This window comes from Nematostella vectensis, chromosome 7, assembly GCF_932526225.1.
Source record: "Nematostella vectensis chromosome 7, jaNemVect1.1, whole genome shotgun sequence".
Classification (NCBI taxonomy): Eukaryota; Metazoa; Cnidaria; class Anthozoa; order Actiniaria; family Edwardsiidae; genus Nematostella; species Nematostella vectensis.
In genome coordinates, this window is record NC_064040.1 from 1,359,071 (window position 1) to 1,378,818 (window position 19,748).

Below are 19,748 nucleotides of genomic sequence, written 5' to 3' on the forward strand. Positions count from 1 at the left end.
CGTTATAGCCAGCTTGATCATACTAATGTTATTTTTGATTTGATAAGATAACAGCCGCTTTGCTAACAGTGGAGTACAAAATATATTGAAAGATAAGCACAAAACGGTGCAGTCGTGCGCGAAACTCGTAATTAACTCACAAGTTTTCCCGTTTCGCATCACTTTCATAACTATAGACATGTTTACTTTTAAACAACATGTTTGATTGAAAATACGAAACTAAGCAGAGTAGATTAACCAAGTGGCAGGTACAAGGGCATAAGCTGCTCTGCGCTAGGTAGAAGTTCACATGGGTTCCGATATCACGCTAAATACGGGATTCGCTGATACATGAGCAGTCCTGCGCAACAGGAAGTGAATAATTGTATCATTATTGGCTAATGCGAGCGCAGGGCTGCGCTCAAGTTTTGCCGTTTCGCGTTACTTTCATAACGAGCCCGAAATTTCTCAAAATAAGCGAGTCCTTAACAGATAAAACAGTGATCAATTCTAAACTGGAAAAAAAACCTATTAAGTGGAAACATCTTAGGGTCCTGACCCCGTACGCAGTTCTGCTCAAGGTTAAACCAATCAGCTATCGAGCTATGATTTGGGGTTTGCACGGCGCAGATCTGCGCGGTTTGAGCCAATCAGACGTTATAGATCTCGGTGACATCAAGGAGGTGTTGACATATAATAACCAGACTACTCTGTATGACATAAATATCTGGTTATTACACGTCAACAGGGGTAAAGCCTTTGTTAATTCTCAAACAAAAGGTAAAACAAAACCTCTGAAAGTCTGAACGAAAACACCTTCCTTTGACTAAATACAATAAGCTAAAAAGGAGCGACATTATTTTCACAGGTCCTCTTTTATTATTATAGTTTCTCAAATTGATACTTTTTGTGTTTGATATGTGTATTATTTTTAGCTTACTTGAAAGGTGCTAATTTGGCGGGATTGTTTTGGCGCGTTAAGAACAGTGTTCTCAAATACTGGAACTTCCTTCGTGTATCTCCTCCTTAGAGTTAATCGATTAACTCCAATATAATGCCTTCCTTATTTTCGGAGTTTATGATATTTCTTTGAATACCTTGTATCCCAGAAGAGTCCTTGCGTTATTTTCCAATTTCAACTGGAAGCTTGGCAAGCCTTAATCGGCCACGGCGGACTTGTTACTTTGCTTTCGTTGTAAATGCGCATGCAACCATACAAATATCCATCTTTGGTCGCTTAATAGTAAACTCGGAATGATCAAGCCGGCTATAACGCGAGGCAACGCGAGTTGGAGTGCTTATCATTGCAAGTGGTCACAAGACACAAAGCGCAGTCCTGCGCTTGCATTAGCCAATGATGATACAATTATTCACTTCCTTTAGCGCAGGACTGCTCATGTATCAGCGAATCCCGTATTTAGCGTGATATCGGAACCCACGTGAACTGCTACCTAGCGCCTGGTTAATTAACCTGGTTAATCTACTCGGCTTAGTTTCGTATTTTGACTCAAACATATTGATTAAAAATAAACTTCTCACTACATCCAGAGTACTTTTCAATTATCTGTTAAGGACTCGCTTATTTTGAGAAATTTTGGGCTCGTTATGAAAGTAACGCGAAACGGCAAAACTTGAGCGCAGCCCTGCGCTCGCATTAGCCAATAATGATACAATTATTCACTTCCTGTTGCGCAGGACTGCTCATGTATCAGCGAATCCCGTATTTAGCGTAATACCGGAACCCATCTATAGTTATGAAAGTGATGCGAAACGGGAAAACTTGTGAGTTAATTACGAGTTTCGCGCACGACTGCACCGTTTTGTGCTTATCTTTCAAGATATTTTTTACTTCACTGTTAGCAAAGCGGCTGTTATCTTATCAAACCAAAAATAACAATAGTATGATAAAGCCGGCTATAACGTGAAGCAACGCGAGTTGGAGTGCTTATCATTGCAAGTGGTCACAAGACACAAAGCGCAGTCCTGCTCTCGCATTAGCCAATAATGATACAATTATTCACTTCCTGTTGCGCAGGACTGCTCGTGTATCAGCGAATCCCGTATTTAGCGTGATATCGGAACCCATCGTGTCACTGCACTAATCTATTTGTTTTGTCAGAGCCTTATCTAGTAGCCAAGGTGTTAATTGACAACAAGCACTATCTGTCAAATTGTGGTTTTGTTAGCAAGGTCAAATTCCTTCTACACGCGTACGTAGTCAAGTAAAGCGTGAATATTTCTCCTCTAAATATATTAATGCGTTTGGAAAGAAAGCCCAAGATACAAATACATTTATTAGATGAGAGGTAGATTCATTTGTGAAAGCGATTGCACGCATTGCGTAATTTGACCTTTTGTAGCAGATAGAGTCTCATGTTCACAGCTTCGAGCAGCGAGCACGTTAAAGCATCCAAATTTACCCGACGAAAATGCTGTTGCACTTGTTCTGAATAAACTGTTATGCCTAAATACTGTTTCAACTCGAATTAAAAGGTATCATGTAAGTAACATGATAAGGATAGGTTAACATTGAGATGTGTAGTCCCAAGACCAAAGTAGCAACACTCGTAAAATTCTGCTCTGCGCTAAGAACCACGTCTCTGTTACCAGTTCACGTGGGTTCCGGTATTACGCTAAATACGGGATTCGCTGATACATGAGCAGTCCTGCGCAACAGGAAGTGAATAATTGTATCATTATTGGCTAATGCGAGCGCAGGGCTGCGCTCAAGTTTTGCCGTTTCGCGTTACTTTCATAACGAGCCCAAAATTTCTCAAAATAAGCGAGTCCTTAACAGATAATTGAAAAGTACTCTGGATGTAGTGAGAAGTTTATTTTTAATCAATATGTTTGAGTTAAAATACGAAACTAAGCCGAGTAGATTAACCAGGTTAATTAACCAGGCGCTAGGTAGCAGTTCACGTGGGTTCCGATATCACGCTAAATACGGGATTCGCTGATACATGAGCAGTCCTGCGCTAAAGGAAGTGAATAATTGTATCATCATTGGCTAATGCAAGCGCAGGACTGCGCTTTGTGTCTTGTGACCACTTGCAATGATAAGCACTCCAACTCGCGTTGCCTCGCGTTATAGCCGGCTTGATCATTCCGAGTTTACTATTAAGCGACCAAAGATGGATATTTGTATGGTTGCATGCGCATTTACAACGAAAGCAAAGTAACAAGTCCGCCGTGGCCGATTAAGGCTTGCCAAGCTTCCAGTTGAAATTGGAAAATAACGCAAGGACTCTTCTGGGATACAAGGTATTCAAAGAAATATCATAAACTCCGAAAATAAGGAAGGCATTATATTGGAGTTAATCGATTAACTCTAAGGAGGAGATACACGAAGGAAGTTCCAGTATTTGAGAACACTGTTCTTAACGCGCCAAAACAATCCCGCCAAATTAGCACCTTTCAAGTAAGCTAAAAATAATACACATATCAAACACAAAAAGTATCAATTTGAGAAACTATAATAATAAAAGAGGACCTGTGAAAATAATGTCGCTCCTTTTTAGCTTATTGTATTTAGTCAAAGGAAGGTGTTTTCGTTCAGACTTTCAGAGGTTTTGTTTTACCTTTTGTTTGTGAATTAACAAAGGCTTTACCCCTGTTGATGTGTAATAACCAGATATTTATGTCATACAGAGTAGTCTGGTTATTATATGTCAACACCTCCTTGATGTCACCGAGATCTATAACGTCTGATTGGCTCAAACCGCGCAGATCTGCGCCGTGCAAACCCCAAATCATAGCTCGATAGCTGATTGGTTTAACCTTGAGCAGAACTGTGTACGGGGTCAGGACCCTAAGATGTTTCCACTTAATAGGTTTTTTTTCCAGTTTAGAATTGATCACTGTTATAATTGAAAAGTACTCTGGATGTAGTGAGAAGTTTATTTTTAATCAATATGTTTGAGTTAAAATACGAAACTAAGCCGAGTAGATTAACCAGGTTAATTAACCAGGCGCTAGGTAGCAGTTCACATGGGTTCCGATATCACGCTAAATACGGGATTCGCTGATACATGAGCAGTCCTGCGCAACAGGAAGTGAATAATTGTATCATTATTGGCTAATGCGAGCGCAGGGCTGCGCTCAAGTTTTGCCGTTTCGCGTTACTTTCATAACGAGTCCGAAATTTTTCAAAATAAGCGAGTACTTAACAGATAATTGAGAAGTACTCTGGATATAGTGACACGTTTATTTTTAATCAATATGTTCCGATGTTACGCTAAATACGGGATTCGCTGATACATGAGCAGTCCTGCGCTAAAGGAAGTGAATAATTGTATCATTATTGGCTAATGCAAGAGCAGGACTGCGCTTTGTGTCTTGTGACCACTTGCAATGATAAGCACTCCAACTGGCATTGCTATACGTTATAGCCAGCTTGATCATACTAATGTTATTTTTGATTTGATAAGATAACAGCCGCTTTGCTAACAGTGGAGTACAAAATATATTGAAAGATAAGCACAAAACGGTGCAGTCGTGCGCGAAACTCGTAATTAACTCACAAGTTTTCCCGTTTCGCATCACTTTCATAACTATAGACATGTTTACTTTTAAACAACATGTTTGATTAAAAATACGAAACTAAGCAGAGTAGATTAACCAAGTGGCAGGTACAAGGGCATAAGCTGCTCTGCGCTAGGTAGAAGTTCACATGGGTTCCAATATCACGCTAAATACGGGATTCGCTGATACATGAGCAGTCCTGCGCAACAGGAAGTGAATAATTGTATCATTATTGGCTAATGCGAGCGCAGGGCTGCGCTCAAGTTTTGCCGTTTCGCGTTACTTTCATAACGAGCCCGAAATTTCTCAAAATAAGCGAGTCCTTAACAGATAATTGAAAAGTACTCTGGATGTAGTGAGAAGTTTATTTTTAATCAATATGTTTGAGTTAAAATACGAAACTAAGCCGAGTAGATTAACCAGGTTAATTAACCAGGCGCTAGGTAGCAGTTCACATGGGTTCCGATATCACGCTAAATACGGGATTCGCTGATACATGAGCAGTCCTGCGCTAAAGGAAGTGAATAATTGTATCATTATTGGCTAATGCAAGCGCAGGACTGCGCTTTGTGTCTTGTGACCACTTGCAATGATAAGCACTCCAACTCGCGTTGCCTCGCGTTATAGCCGGCTTGATCATTCCGAGTTTACTATTAAGCGACCAAAGATGGATATTTGTATGGTTGCATACGCATTTACAACGAAAGCAAAGTAACAAGTCCGCCGTGGCCGATTAAGGCTTGCCAAGCTTCCAGTTGAAATTGGAAAATAACGCAAGGACTCTTCTGGGATACAGGGTATTCAAAGAAATATCATAAACTCCGAAAATAAGGAAGGCATTATATTGGAGTTAATCGATTAACTCTAAGGAGGAGATACACGAAGGAAGTTCCAGTATTTGAGAACACTGTTCTTAACGCGCCAAAACAATCCCGCCAAATTAGCACCCTTCAAGTAAGCTAAAAATAATACACATATCAAACACAAAAAGTATCAATTTGAGAAACTATAATAATAAAAGAGGACCTGTGAAAATAATGTCGCTCCTTTTTAGCTTATTGTATTTAGTCAAAGGAAGGTGTTTTCGTTCAGACTTTCAGAGGTTTTGTTTTACCTTTTGTTTGAGAATTAACAAAGGCTTTACCCCTGTTGACATGTAATAACCAGATATTTATGCCATACAGAGTAGTCTGGTTATTGTATGTCAACACCTCCTTGATGTCACCGAGATCTATAACGTCTGATTGGCTCAAACCGCGCAGATCTGCGCCGTGCAAACCCCAAATCATAGCTCGATAGCTGATTGGTTTAACCTTGAGCAGAACTGCGTACGGGGTCAGGACCCTAAGATGTTTCCACTTAATAGGTTTTTTTTCCAGTTTAGAATTGATCACTGTTGATAGTGAAAACACAGGAAAATGGGAAAGGATAGTAAAAACGAAGAAACATGGGAAAGGATAGTGAAAACACAGGTGTGCTATAAGTTATATACCGGTACATACCTGTGTCCAAGATCAGTGACTGCATCTTGCAGCCAGTTAGATGCAGCAGCTAAATAAGTAAAGAAGCAGATGAGTTTAGACCAGACCTGGGACTCTCTTTGCGCTCAACATTCTGGCTCGTGTGAAAATGTCGAAAACTGAAAAGTTCATTGATTTAACCAGAACAAACAAAATTAGCGTAATATTTCTAAAATAAACCCTCGCTCGTCCCTTTGCAGCCATCTTGAACTAAGCAACTAGGCCACACTGCATATATGTGGTGTATTTTCACGCATGTGCATGCAATACATACTGGACCCTCTTTCACGCGAGCCAGAATGTCAAGCGCAAAGAGAGTCCCAGGTCTGGACTAAGGTGAGTTATACTGTTACTACCAGAGTAAACAAGCTACTAGCACAATCTTTACTTTGCTTGCAAGCTCGAGACGATTATCACAGAGGTTTGGAACTTGGAGCAATCACTCTGGTAGGGCTTATGATTTTATTGTCTCTTGGATTGCAAAAGTAAGATAAGATTACCACACCTTTAGATACTTGTTGAAGCGGTTTGTTTCCAGCAGCAAATGTGACAAGCAAGTGGAGGAAAAGGCCAGCAATGGATAGGAAAAACAGGCTGTCCCTGAGTGCAGAACAGGAAAAACAGGTTATCCCATAAAACAGAGCCAGAAAAACAGGTTTTCCCTAAATATAGAACAGGAAAAACAGGCTATTCTTGAGTACAGAACCATAAACCAGGTTATCCCCAAATACAGAACCTGAAAAACAGGATATTCCTGATTACAGAATAGGGAAAAAACAGGTTATTCCTGAATAGGGAAAAAGAAAAACAAGCTATTTCTAAATACAGAACACTCACGTCACAATTTCCACTGGTAATAAGAGACGTTCAATGCTGAAAGAAAATAATATTTTACTTGAAATATGACCCAACATAGAGTGCTGAACAATAAATCAGTCAAATAAGTAAATTTCAAATTATTCAAGTCAGCATACTATACCTCTCCTTGAAAATAAATAATGCCCCAAACATAGTAAGAATAGTGGAAGAAAATACAGCTAAAACTTCATATCGCTCATATCTATGAAGCAAGCAAGTCTGCATTAGTTTAAATTATACTGATACGTAAACAAAGCATCGTCAGAATTCCATACCCAAAAGAAAATGCTGATGTTGGCTTCTGAAGTGAGACCCACAGGGAAAGAAGACACGTAAAAAGACTGCCAAATAGAAAAAAATACTTGGTATATAAGTGAAAGGAGATGTGTAAAAAGGCTGTGGAATAGGGAAAAAAACTACTTGGTATATAAGCCTGTCTTCTATATATCAAGTTACAATCCATATATATATATATAGGCTATGAGAGCACTGAGGTAATGGCTTACTAACCTCAGCACATCAAATATTGTCAAATAGCTGAAGGCTGTCAATGCTGCAAGGTAATTTGATACATCAATAATCATAATAAAAAAAACAATAATTAAATGGACAGGAATTAATGGAAAATCGACAACAAGCCCTCAGTGTGCATATGTGGTAATGCCTTTACAATCGATCATGGAATGATTTGCAGAAGGGGCCGATTTATAATTCGCACTATAATGAACTCTTGTCATCTCGAGGCTGACTTACTTAAGATATTCTGTAGCGACGTTGAAATAGAACCCGTCGTTCAAGAACTTACTTGTAAGAGGCTACCAAGTGGAGCAAATAAAGCAGACACTCGCATTGACATACATGCCCGGGGGTTTGGGGAAAAGCAGAGGTCCGCCTTTTTACTTGTCACCCCAACCCGGCCTCTTACAAGGACCAAACCTCCAAACAGATATACCGCAACCATGGAAACCAAAAGAAGAGGGCATATGCTGACATAGTTCTAGAGATAGAACTGGGAACTTTCACCCCATTAGTGTTCACCACCACCGGAGGAACGAGCGAGGAATGGAAGAGGCACCATAGTAGTACCTGAGGCTGGCTGAGCTAATCGCGAGGGGAGGATTACGCGACAACAGTGTCCTGGATTAGAATGTCTCATTTGGGGTCCTTCAATCCACCCTTATTATTATTATTATTATTATGATTGTTATTGTTATAAATAACATAATTATTATAAAATATATGATAATAATAATAACAACAAGAATAATAATCTATTATTATCACTTTTATTATAATAATTGCGTCACCATTGTCAAATGTAAGTGTGACAATTTCTTAAAAGTAAAACCGACCCCTGCTTAAGCTATTGGTTGAACCACTATATACAAGACAAATGTAAGAGTTCCAATTCCTTATGTATAAACTGACCCTCACCTAAGCTGTTGGTTGAACCACTGTATACAAACAAGACAAATGTAAGAGTTCCAATTCCTTACTGTATAAAACTGACCCTCACCTAAGCTGTTGGTTGAACCACTGTATACAAACAAGACAAATGTAAGAGTTCCAATTCCTTACTGTATAAAACTGACCCTTACCTAAGCTGTTGGTTGAACCACTGTATACAAACAAGACAAATGTAAGAGCGATGTTTCCTAGGAGAAGCCAGAATATTTTCCATCCCTAAAAAAAATACAAAAAGGGATGATAATAACAGAAAGGATAAAAGTAATAGATTTTATGATAGTACTCATGCTACATATGAACGGGAATGTTAATGATGGTGATAATAATGATAATGATGGTAGCGATAATAATGATGATGATTATGGTAGTGATAATAATGGTAATGATAATAATGATGATGATGATGGTAGTAATGAAAATGATGATGATGGTAGTGATGAAAATGATTATGTTGGTGATAATAATGATTATGATAGTGGTGATAATAATGATAAAGATGATGGAAGTGATAACAATAATGATGATGATGATAATAGTGATAATAATCATGATGATGGTGGTTGTGGTTATGATGATAATTGTGGTAGTAGTGACAATGATAATTGTTGTAGTGGTGATTATGAGAGAAGGCATGATAACTATTTGGTTGTAATGAATTTTGATGGTAAAATTAGGTTATAAACACCAAATGCACCTGTTTTTCAGCCAAGACTGTTTTCAGTTCTTTGGTGACAGTGTTTATCATCCCAGAAGACCTCTTCTGGAATGGCTTAATGGCACTCTAACAAGAACAAAACCAAAAAAAAAGAAAAACAAATAAAAAGAGAAAAATTGAGTTCAATACAAACACTCATAAATATAACCAGTGGTATGATTTGCATGGAATAACAATGAGCAATTTACCAAAAGCATCCTTCCGCTGTCATCGTGTGTCCCCCGTAATCTTAAATTTTGATCTGCTGAAAAATGTGTTTGAAATCAGCTTATAAATACATAACGTATAAGCACTCAATTGAATAGAAATGTACCCAGTAGGCCCTGGAAGGGCATGCGCACATCCCCCTTGGGATGGGGCATTTCTTATTGCAGGATCCTAAAATTGTATCTCTTTCAATATGATACAGTATATGAATGGGCACTTCTCTCCTTCAACAAATACTCACACTTTATTACTTTTTAATCATACTGCTAATTTCTGTACTTGAAACATCAAAAACCATTTATCTGTTAACTTAACCTCGACTATATCTGTGTCCACACTTGCTGATTACCTCTACCATCTGTGTCGCACTTGCCGATTCCCCTGTGTCTAAGGGTGACTTACCTCTACTATCTGTGTCCCACTTGCCGATTCCCCTGTGTCTAAGGGTGACTTACCTCTACTATCTGTGTCCCCACTTGCCGATTCCCCTATGTCTAGGGTGACTTACCTCTACTATCTGTGTCCCCACTTGCCGATTCCCCTATGTCCAGGGTGACTTACCTCTACCATCTGTGTCCCACTTGCTGATTCCCCTATGTCTAGGGTGACTTACCTCTACTATCTGTGTCCACACTTGCTGATTCCCCTATGTCCAGGGTGACTTACCTCTACTATCTGTGTCCCCACTTGCCGATTCCCCTATGTCCAGGGTGACTTACCTCTACTATCTGTGTCCACACTTGCCGATTCCCCTATGTCCAGGGTGACTTACCTCTACTATCTGTGTCGCACTTGCCGATTCACCTATGTCCAGGGTGACTTACCTCTACTATCTGTGTCCACACTTGCCGATTCCCCTATGTCCAGGGTGACTTACCTCTACCATCTGTGTCGCACTTGCCGATTCACCTATGTCCAGGGTGACTTACCTCTACTATCTGTGTCTCCACTTGCCAATTCCCCTATGTCCAGGGTGACTTACCTCTACCATCTGTGTCGCACTTGCCGATTCCCCTATGTCCAGGGTGACTTACCTCTACTATCTGTGTCCCCACTTGCTGATTCCCCTATGTCCAGGGTGACTTACCTCTACTATCTGTGTCTCCACTTGCCAATTCCCCTATGTCCAGGGTGACTTCGCCGCTCGTCTGTCGTTTTGGCACGTATCGCAAAAGTCTGTCTCCATCGGAACCAGGGATTGCACTCGCGGAGATACTGTTGTACGAGTACACGCCGGGATCCACAGATGAGGGTTGGTAATAACTATGCGATGGGTCTTTTAAGGATTCTACATATGGATTCAGGGTGACTTACCTCTACTATCTGTGTCGCACTTGCCGATTCCCCTGTGTCTAAGGGTGACTTACCTCTACTATCTGTGTCCCCACTTGCCGATTCCCCTATATCCAGGGTGACTTACCTCTACTATCTGTGTCCACACTTGCCGATTCCCCTATGTCCAGGGTGACTTACCTCTACTATCTGTGTCCCCACTTGCTGATTCCCCTATGTCCAGGGTGACTTACCTCTACTATCTGTGTCTCCACTTGCCAATTCCCCTATGTCCAGGGTGACTTCGCCGCTCGTCTGTCGTTTTGGCACGTATCGCAAAAGTCTGTCTCCATCGGAACCAGGGATTGCACTCGCGGAGATACTGTTGTACGAGTACACGCCGGGATTTACAGATGAGGGTTGGTAATAACTATGCGATGGGTCTTTTAAGGATTCTACATATGGATTCATGTTGATATTTGCGACAAAAAGAACGAATTTGGACTGATTTCCGGGTGACTTTCGCTTCACGTCTGATCTGTGTTTGCCGCCATCTTGTTTTGTGAGCCCGCGAGTATGACACGTAACCCTAGTACCAGTCCCTATGACCGAGCGCACATGTTTTAATTAACTTCGCATCGATTGAAAATTCTCTACTCTATGCCGAATTTCCTGCCGTTTTTGTTGGTTTTTGATGGTGTTAGGAGCGAGACACAGATGGCTGGTTCTGAGGGGTGTGATAGTTGCTGAGGCAGTAGCATTTCTGACATCGTTTCGTGTCTGGCATTACATGAACACGGATCAAGGTAAAAATACTGCGAGTTTGACTTTACCGATATGGATGACAAATAAGGAAAATTGGCTGTATATTATTATCATGACCAAAGTTGAAGAAATCAAAGACAGTTTACCTGAAAAATAGAGTGTTAGGGTATAGTTCGAATAACTCTTACTTTCGAGACACTCCACTTATAACCCCCCCCCCCCCCCCCCAAAAAAAAAAAGGTTTCGTTTGCCCAGGGGCGGATATACCTTCTCGCTAAAGGGGGGGTTTAGCTCAGTGACAAAGGGGGGAAGGGGGGGTATTTTTTTGTTAGATATGGCTTTCTGGCAGCCCAAAGGGGGGTTTAAACCCCGTAAACCCTCCCCCTAGATCCACTACTGTTCGCCCACACTCAATTGCTATGTAAGTGGTATTATTGTAAAGTGTAGATTTACAGTAGCACACACTTGATTGCTTTTTTTTTAAACAGAGTACAGGCGCTGGATGAAAGATAACTACCCCTCTATTCTAGAAGGTATGAGAACTAAATTCTACTCTTTATCCTAAGATTGAAAATTAAGAATTTTGTTTTAAAACTTTTCTATAGGTTTTTACACAACAGCAGAGATGGGGGGGTATGTCGATGTACGCAAAGATGATCAGAAAACGTGGAACTCTGAGTGAATCTAGAGAGTGACCATAAGCAGGATCAATATGAAATGATCACTGACAAACAGATATTGCAAAGGATGTGTTACTGATGTGGTCATATGAACTTAAACAAGCCCAATGAATACACAAAAACTTGTCTTGTGGCAGTACTTGAGCATGTTCTGACCATGAACAAGAAACATTGATAGACTGGTGAATATTACACACTTGGTGCACTCAACTGTAGACTTAGATCATCACCCTCTACTTATCTTCTACTCAACAAACAACCATAACTAAACCATAACCATAACTAAGGGTGTAGTTTGAACCCAAGCTAAGCTGTTCAGTACATATAATATTACAATTCAAAAGAGCCAGGGAGAGATAGGAACATGCAGAATTGTTATCTCCATTTACATGTACTTTTTACATGTACTTAGGACTCTAACGAGTGCCTAATAAAGCATCAAGGAATTCTCACAAATGTTTTTTGATCACAATGTCTTTCCCACATGCTAAGGATAATAAAGCAAACACCATTGTGTACGAATGTTCTTTTAATTTATATATCACTTTATAAATACCCTAACTTGGTTTGAACATATATAAGTAATTAATTACCGTAATTTCAAAAATCATGTATTGATACAGAACATTGCCAGAGGACATGAAATCAAATAATCTGATATATGACTTAGCTTTAAAATTGATTTCATATCTTACAACAGGCATAAAGAGCACCACTATGCAATCACAACTACAGTAATACTGAATGGATATGAAAATCAACTCACTCCCCTAAAAACTATCTATTACTACAAAGATTGTACGGTTATTGTGATTATTTTGGGTGGTTTTCCATAAAACTCTATTAAGTCCCCTCCCTGTTTTAATTTCCCCGTAATATTGATTGATTTACCAACCAGCTTTATCCTGGGTAATTAACCAATCAGCTTTCCCCTGGGTGATTAACCAATCAGCTTCTCCCTGGGTGATTAACCAATCAGCTTCTCCCTGGGTGATCAACCAATCAGCTCTCCCCTGGGTGATCAACCAATCAGCTCTCCCCTGGGTGATTAACCAATCAGCTTTCCCCTTCGCGATTAGCCAATCAGCTTTCCCCTGGGTGTTTTTCTGACGACTGACTGCTTACTGTTTGTTGCTTATTGCCTGCCCCACAGCAGTGTATATTATTGCTAACTTTCTCATTGTGGCTGTCATCTATTTGAGTTCTGTGTTGTTCTTGACAAATTGTCCCTCGGTTTGGTGTTTTGGGACACTGTGTAACATGACCAGACGAGCCATTACATGGCCTGTAACCAGGCATATCCCATGGTTTCCTTGTGTTGTTTGAAGTAGCATGGTCATTCGAATGGTCACAAGAATGCAGAGTCGAGCTACTGCTTTCCTTAACCTTTTCAGATTCACAAAATGAGTTGCACATCTGAGTAAGAGTGCATGCTGGAATGTTTCCGCTACCATTACAGACATCACTGGAATCAAAGGAATGAGAAAGTGTCGCAGTAGCTGAACTCTTGATACGCCTAATACTTTGGTAACCTTCACAATTTGAACTATTGCGTGTACTATGCTCACTCGAATTCCTCTCGTTTTCTTGTGTTATCCCAACTAACATTCCTGTGGAATTGGCATCTTCAGAGCTAGAATGTAAGGGATCCCTTGAGCACTGACTTTTGGAAGAGGAGGCAGTCCTGCTGGGTCCTGTGTCTAGTCGAGAATCTGTTTGGTTGGGTCCTGTGTCTAGTTGAGAATCTGTTCCATTGGCACCTGTTAATAGTCGAGAATCTGTTTGGTTGGGTCCTGTGTCTAGTTTAGAACCCATTCTATTGGTTCCTGTGTTTATTCTAGGATCGGTTCTGTTGGGTTCTGTGTTTGTTGATGCGCATGTGGAATCTGACTCATGTGTTCTTGCTTGTTTACATCTCCTCCGTCGTCTATCCACATCAGACTCGTGGCTACTTGAGGAGCTCTGGCTGTCTGATGACTCGCTAGCTGAACTTGTCTCTTCTCCATCTTGCTCATCATCAGCCACTCTTGTTCTGCGGTAACGACGTGTACTACCAAAGGTGCGCCGTCTGAATGTGGCACTCCTCAATACCACTGCATCATTCTCGGGTGGTGCTAGCCCGGCACGCATCTCTGAGCTACTGGAGGGGGAAGCCAACAACCCAAGTCTGTCAGATGATGCACTGGATGTTGAAGGAAAGCGAGCTCGTCTTATCAAGTCACTTGAGTTTGACGGCATTCTGGCAAGCCTTTCAGACTCACTCGAGGTCCCAGTGCTGCTGTCCGATGATGACCCACCCTGGCCATCTATTAGCACCCTATTGATGTCCCGTAAGTACTGCAAGCTGGACTCTGAGGGCGCTGCAACAGCTCCTTCCTGCTCCTCCTCACGCAGGAACCCCCTCAGGAATACGGCACGCTGTAACCGCCGCATCCTCCTGAGTACATCCTGTGCTTCCGAGTCCCCTTCCTCCTCCGCTGCCTCATTGCGCAGGTGCATCGCCCGGCGTAGCTGCCCCATCCTCCTTAGCACAGCCCTTGTCTCTTCATCTGCGGGGGGCTCCTCTTGGTATCCCGGGGCTGTAGCATATCCAGCCAAGATGTCCCGGACAGACTGGATACTGAGACCTGGAGGCTCATTGCCGCTATCACTGCCGCTGGAGTCTGCGTGTGTAAAGTTCAGGTAAAACTCCTCTGGGGAGAAGCTGTCATCACTGTCTGACTCCCAGCCTCGCTCCTCGTGCTGAATGAGGGAGTCAAAGAAAGCCAGCATCCGAGGGTCCTCCTACACAACAGAGAAAAAAAAATGGTTTAAAGGAATTACCAACAGAGATTAAAAGCAATGGGTGCAAAGACGTTACAATAATGAACTGGGGAATTAGGTAGAGGGAGAAAACAATTTTCAGAAATACACCAAAAAGCAAAATTGTCTTATTTCTGTGGGGGAGTTGGGAGAATAGCTCATATAATCAAGAACTCAAAAACCCTACAGGATGAGAAGCAATGTGAGACACCTACCTCCACTGAGCCCTCATCATACTCATGGGTCAGCGGTCTCCCACTGCTCAACACCAAGTCCACATAGTCATCATGGCTGTAGAGCTCACGACGCTGGCTAGAGGTCAGTGGGCGAATGCCAGACTTTTTGTCACCATAGACCTCCCATGGGCTCCACACCTAGACAAGCAAAACAAGCCATGAAATGTGTGCTTATAAACAAGCAAAACAAGCCATGAAAAGTGTGCTTATAAACAAGAAAAATATATCACGAAATGTGTGCTTATAAACAAGCAAAATATATCATGAAATGTTTTCTTATAAACAAGAAAAATATATCATGAAATGTGTGCTTATAAACGCAAAATATATCATGAAATGTGTGCTTATAAACAAGCAAAATATATCAGGAAATGTGTGTGGTTATAAACAAGCAAAATATATCAGGAAATGTGTGTTTATAAACAAGCAAAATATATCAGGAAATGTGTGTTTACAAACGCAAAATATATCATGAAATGTGTGCTTATAAACAAGCAAAATGTATCATGAAATGTGTGTTTACAAACAAGCAAAATATATCAGGAAATGTGTGTTTATAAACAAGCAAAATATATCAGGAAATGTGTGTTTACAAACAAGCAAAATATATCATGAAATGTCTGCTTATAAACAAGAAAAATATATCAGGAAATATGTGCTTATAAACAAGCAAAACAAGCCATGAAATGTCTGCTTATAAACAAACAAAAAAGCCATGAAATGCCTGCTCATAAACAAGCAAAATATATCACGAAATGTATGCTTATAAACAAGCAAAATATATCATGAAATGTATGCTTATACACAAGCATAATACATCATGAAATTTGTGATTTTAAACAAGCAAAATATGCAATAAAATGTCAATTTATAAACATGCAATGAAATGTCTGCTTGCAACAAATAATGTAAACCTCTGCTCTATGGACACCTGTTTAATTTTGAAAAGAATGTAACAATTGAGTCACCTTCATAAGGACAGTTCTATTCATCTTCTGTAAATCAAATAACTTGTTTGTGTGCTATTGGGTTTCATAGTGTAACATAGTGTGTTGAGTTTTACATTACCTTGATAATCTTCTCCACACCAGCTGAGATGATCATGTGCGTGGTCGGGTTAAAGCGGACCTGGTTGACAATAGACCTGTGTCCAGAGAGTACCATGAATGCCTGGTCGACAGACACCATAGTATCAGGCTCATTTGCCAGCATGTCTGGTATCCTCCAGACATACACATTAAAGTCGTCTGACCCAGAGATGATATACTGATCTTTGTCTCCAGCAAAGCAGTGGCTCTTCATGGTGCAAACATTGTTGTACCCAGGATGATCAAACTCTGCTAGGCTGGCTGTGCGGTCAATGCGGTATAGCACAGGTGGTAGGCGACGCCTCAGCGCAGTCAGCATAGTGCCTGCTTTATTCCACCTGACGCCCATGGCACATGGCTGAGGTGTTATGCTGCTGTACTGATGCAGGAGCCTGACAAAAAGGATGTATCACCATCATGATGACCATCACCATCACCACCATCACCACCACCACCATCACCACCACCACCATCACCACCACCACCATCACCATCATGATGATAACCATCATCATCCTCCTAATCTTATCACCATATATTCTTTTATACTTGTATTACCTGACTCCTGTCAGGTTTGTATTTGTCAAAGTTTTATTTTTTATGTTCTTTCATACTAACAGCGACTAAATATTGATGTTCTGGTCGAGATTGTTATTATTTTCTTACTTTTTAGGGGCTCGGGAATCCCATAGCTGTACTCCCTTCTTTGCATTTGCTGTAGCAATGAGCACAGGATCAACAGGGTTGAACACAGCAGCATGAAATGCAGAGGACGGGTACCGTGCGACACACTGGGAGGGGCCTGCGAGGTGGAATTGAAAGTAGATGTAATATGTTTACCATTGTTGCATCCGCCCAGTCCCTAGTTGTCATGACTGACATGCCCTAAGCTTTAACATTAACATAAGTTAAATAAGAAAACCTCTAGTGAGTGGTCACCCTCAATCAAGGGGTCACCCTCCAACTTGACCAAGACTGAATGGAACGGTCTACGTGACTTTGACACAGATGCTAGAAGATCTCTTTATCTGTCAATAGTTAGACCAACAGTGGGATACGCAAGCAAGGTGTGGGCACCTCAAGCAATTACGGACATGAGATCGGTGGAGGCTCTGCAACGCCTTGCGACAAAAGTGAAACTAACAAATAGCGCTAAACTCACATACCAGGAACGCTTAGAACAGGCAAATTTGCTACCCCTCTCCTACTGGCATGAAATTAAGGACCTTGTTTTTATGTATAAATGCCTAAATGGACACTATAATATTCCGTCCTCGCATTACTTTAAACCATTGCCATCGCTAAGATCGTCCCGCCACAGGAGCAACCTTGATATAGCCACCCCCTCTGTAAAACTAAGCTTTTTCAAAATTTATTTTTCAATCGAATTCCGAAGGTGTGGAGTACACTCCCTGTAGATATACTGTACGCACTACGTCATCATTACCCTCTTTAAAAACAAACTAGCAGTCAAATATAGCTAGGCAATGCAAACTACTTTCAATGCCGAAAATGCAATAACATGGAAATCAGTTTTTCCTAAGTGCTGCCGCCCTAGGAGTATTCTAGTGCAACCATCCTGTTGCTATTAGCCATTTAGAGTAGGGTTTTTTAAAGTACTTTTTCTTTATATTTTCCTTCATTTGTTGTTGTCGTTATTGCCAATTATTTTTTCTTTTATTGTAAAGGGTTACACTTGAGTTGGAGCCATGCTCTGTTGCGTCAACCTTACCGCTATTTCATATGTGTTATAGTGGTAGAAGCCTTATAAATAAACAAACAAACAAACAAATAAATAATAAAAACTTACTGCTTCCTGTCGGTGTCCTTACATCCCACATGAGGACTTTGCCATTTTCACATGCTGTTAAGAAAACGTTATCCTCTGGGTGGATGTTCAGACAGTAGACTGGATCATCGTGGATAAACACACCCACTGTCTCTCCCCTGAAAAAAAGGCAAAATACCAGGTTAAGTTCTTAGCACAGAAAATTTCTAACTTGACCAGATCCTGCAACCAACCACAAGTCACTTGTATCTAATGTGAAAAAACTTACGTTTTCAGGTCATGTCTCATTGCTTGATCATCATTTCCTTAAAAAAGATGTGAGTTACAGTAGATAAATACAATATAATGAATACCAATTCATCCAAATATATACTCTACATCATCCATCCTGTCCCCTCCCACATAAGGCTTTGCTTTTAGGAGATTTCACCTTTTTCCTTTCACTTTTTCATTGCATGTTCAAATCCCTAATATACACACAAATTTGTAAAACAAGAATTCAAACAAAGTGGACTTCTAATATAATAAGTTGTATGATAGTTACCGGCAGAATAGATGAGGTTGTTATCATTGCTGAAGACTGTACAGAAAATATTTGATCTGTGTTGTCCCTTCATCTGAGCAGGTGACAGCTTAGTGTTGGTGAGGGACCTCTCAATATCCCACACAAGCACCCTGCGGTCATCCCCGCCTGGTGAACATGAAATTACAACATATCACACCTACAGCACCCAATAACCATCTGCAGACATATAATGACAACATATCACACCAGGCCCATTGCCAAGATTTTGACTAGAGAAGTTTGTTTACCCATTGAGTGGACCATTTTCTCTTAGGTAGCTAGTCCTAGCTCGCAATAGTACTTAATTTTTCTTAATGAGAGCTGACCTTCCAGTCAAGTGGGAGCTCTTTTGCACCCCCCTTGGCTATGGGCCTGCGCATCTACATCACCCTGTAAAAATCTTCGAAATATGATGACAACACACCTACAGTACAGCACCCTGTTACCACCACCACAACCAACATGTTTCAAGTTATTATTTCATTGTTCAACCTTCAAAAACCAATAAGCGCAAAATTCATTTTATCCAAATAGACTTAATATTGTCCTAGGACAAGATGTTGTTATAACGACAACCTCAACAGAGGTATTGTGACAGGAGTGAATGACTTCAGTGCATTGCTGGAAACTTTAAACCATGCCCAAGTTATTCAAGTCTTCTTTATAATAACATTCTAACAACTGCAGATGTTAGATGTAGTTGGCATTTTCAAAATCCCTTATAAGACAGACGGTTCAGTGTGGTATTGTTTTACTCTAAAGCCTATTTTTGATAATCCCAAGGTATGAAGAATTAAAGAAAGGTGCCACGTTATTTTTACTCCAAATGGAAATTAGCATAAATAAACTCAACACGAAAGAGTATATCCAAATGTACTGAGAGCTTGAAATACCTGACACAACAAGCTCCCCTCCTTTGTTAGAGAACTCGATGGCGTTCACGCAGCCAAAGTGTCCACGTAAGTCTTTTCGGAACAAATCTTTGCAAGACGCGAACTTGGCGGCCAGCAAACTGGAACAGGAGACAGACGAGCCATAGAGTTCACGGGCAGTCTGGTGGCAAATATAACTACTTTGAGCCGCTACAGGCCTCTTGGGAGAGACATCCCATCTCCTGGACATCTTCGCCTCTTGGCTTTAGTATTTCTTAAGCTCCTTTTAAAACAGACGTGGAAAAAGACATGTGTTTTTGTACAGTTGTAGAGTTCTAACCAAAATGCGTCAAATAAATTTTCGAATGCTAATGAAACAGTGAGATGCGGAGGAGTGGGGACTAGTGTC

The 19,748-nt window shown here is 40.7% G+C and overlaps 3 protein-coding genes and 1 long non-coding RNA gene across 11 annotated transcripts in view; 1 reads left to right on the plus strand and 3 right to left on the minus strand.

Annotated features, from left to right (window-relative positions):
- LOC5511926 (zinc transporter 6) overlaps window positions 1-11,122 on the minus strand; it is a 22,842-nt gene extending 11,720 nt beyond the window's left edge. The window contains exons 1-11 of one of the 7 annotated variants that reach the window (XM_048730555.1): window positions 10,830-11,122; window positions 9,990-10,022; window positions 9,252-9,304; window positions 9,043-9,129; window positions 8,480-8,564; window positions 7,392-7,434; window positions 7,157-7,222; window positions 7,003-7,083; window positions 6,861-6,896; window positions 6,529-6,623; window positions 6,006-6,054 (exon numbers count right to left, since the gene is read on the minus strand). In XM_048730555.1, the coding sequence (XP_048586512.1) occupies window positions 6,006-6,054; window positions 6,529-6,623; window positions 6,861-6,896; window positions 7,003-7,083; window positions 7,157-7,222; window positions 7,392-7,434; window positions 8,480-8,564; window positions 9,043-9,129; window positions 9,252-9,304; window positions 9,990-10,022; window positions 10,830-11,013 (812 nt within the window). In that variant the 5' untranslated portion in view covers window positions 11,014-11,122. Of the gene's footprint in view, window positions 1-6,005; window positions 6,055-6,528; window positions 6,624-6,860; window positions 6,897-7,002; window positions 7,084-7,156; window positions 7,223-7,391; window positions 7,435-8,479; window positions 8,565-9,042; window positions 9,130-9,251; window positions 9,308-9,989; window positions 10,023-10,357; window positions 10,563-10,796 lie in introns of all 7 variants that reach the window. The other 6 variants (XM_048730552.1, XM_048730554.1, XM_048730550.1 and 3 more) reach the window with 6 other exon arrangements.
- LOC125568382 lies at window positions 9,308-9,855 on the minus strand. Its single transcript, XR_007312312.1, has 2 exons — window positions 9,726-9,855; window positions 9,308-9,619 (listed from the first exon to the last, which is right to left on the minus strand). It is a non-coding gene; the product is annotated as an uncharacterized LOC125568382 (long non-coding RNA).
- A 21-nt stretch (window positions 11,123-11,143) lies between the features above and the next one.
- Window positions 11,144-12,505, plus strand: LOC116618058 (protein CEBPZOS). The gene is made up of 3 exons (XM_032381345.2): window positions 11,144-11,348; window positions 11,796-11,840; window positions 11,913-12,505. The coding sequence occupies exons 1-3, from the start codon at window positions 11,237-11,239 to the stop codon at window positions 11,987-11,989; spliced, it is 234 nt and encodes a 77-aa protein (XP_032237236.1). The 5' UTR covers window positions 11,144-11,236; the 3' UTR covers window positions 11,990-12,505.
- LOC5511960 (DDB1- and CUL4-associated factor 5) lies at window positions 12,499-19,703 on the minus strand. 2 transcript variants are annotated; one of them, XM_032381333.2, is made up of 9 exons: window positions 19,361-19,703; window positions 18,447-18,593; window positions 18,171-18,207; window positions 17,924-18,060; window positions 16,780-16,915; window positions 16,094-16,505; window positions 15,005-15,163; window positions 13,733-14,771; window positions 12,499-13,699 (listed from the first exon to the last, which is right to left on the minus strand). In XM_032381333.2, exons 1-9 carry the CDS (start codon window positions 19,587-19,589, stop codon window positions 13,071-13,073), a joined length of 2,925 nt encoding a protein of 974 aa, XP_032237224.2. In that variant the 5' UTR covers window positions 19,590-19,703; the 3' UTR covers window positions 12,499-13,070. The 2 variants fall into 2 exon arrangements, with proteins under 2 accessions (XP_032237224.2, XP_032237223.2); XM_032381332.2 differs by having other exon boundaries at window positions 12,499-14,771.
- Between the last annotated feature and the right edge of the window lie 45 nt (window positions 19,704-19,748).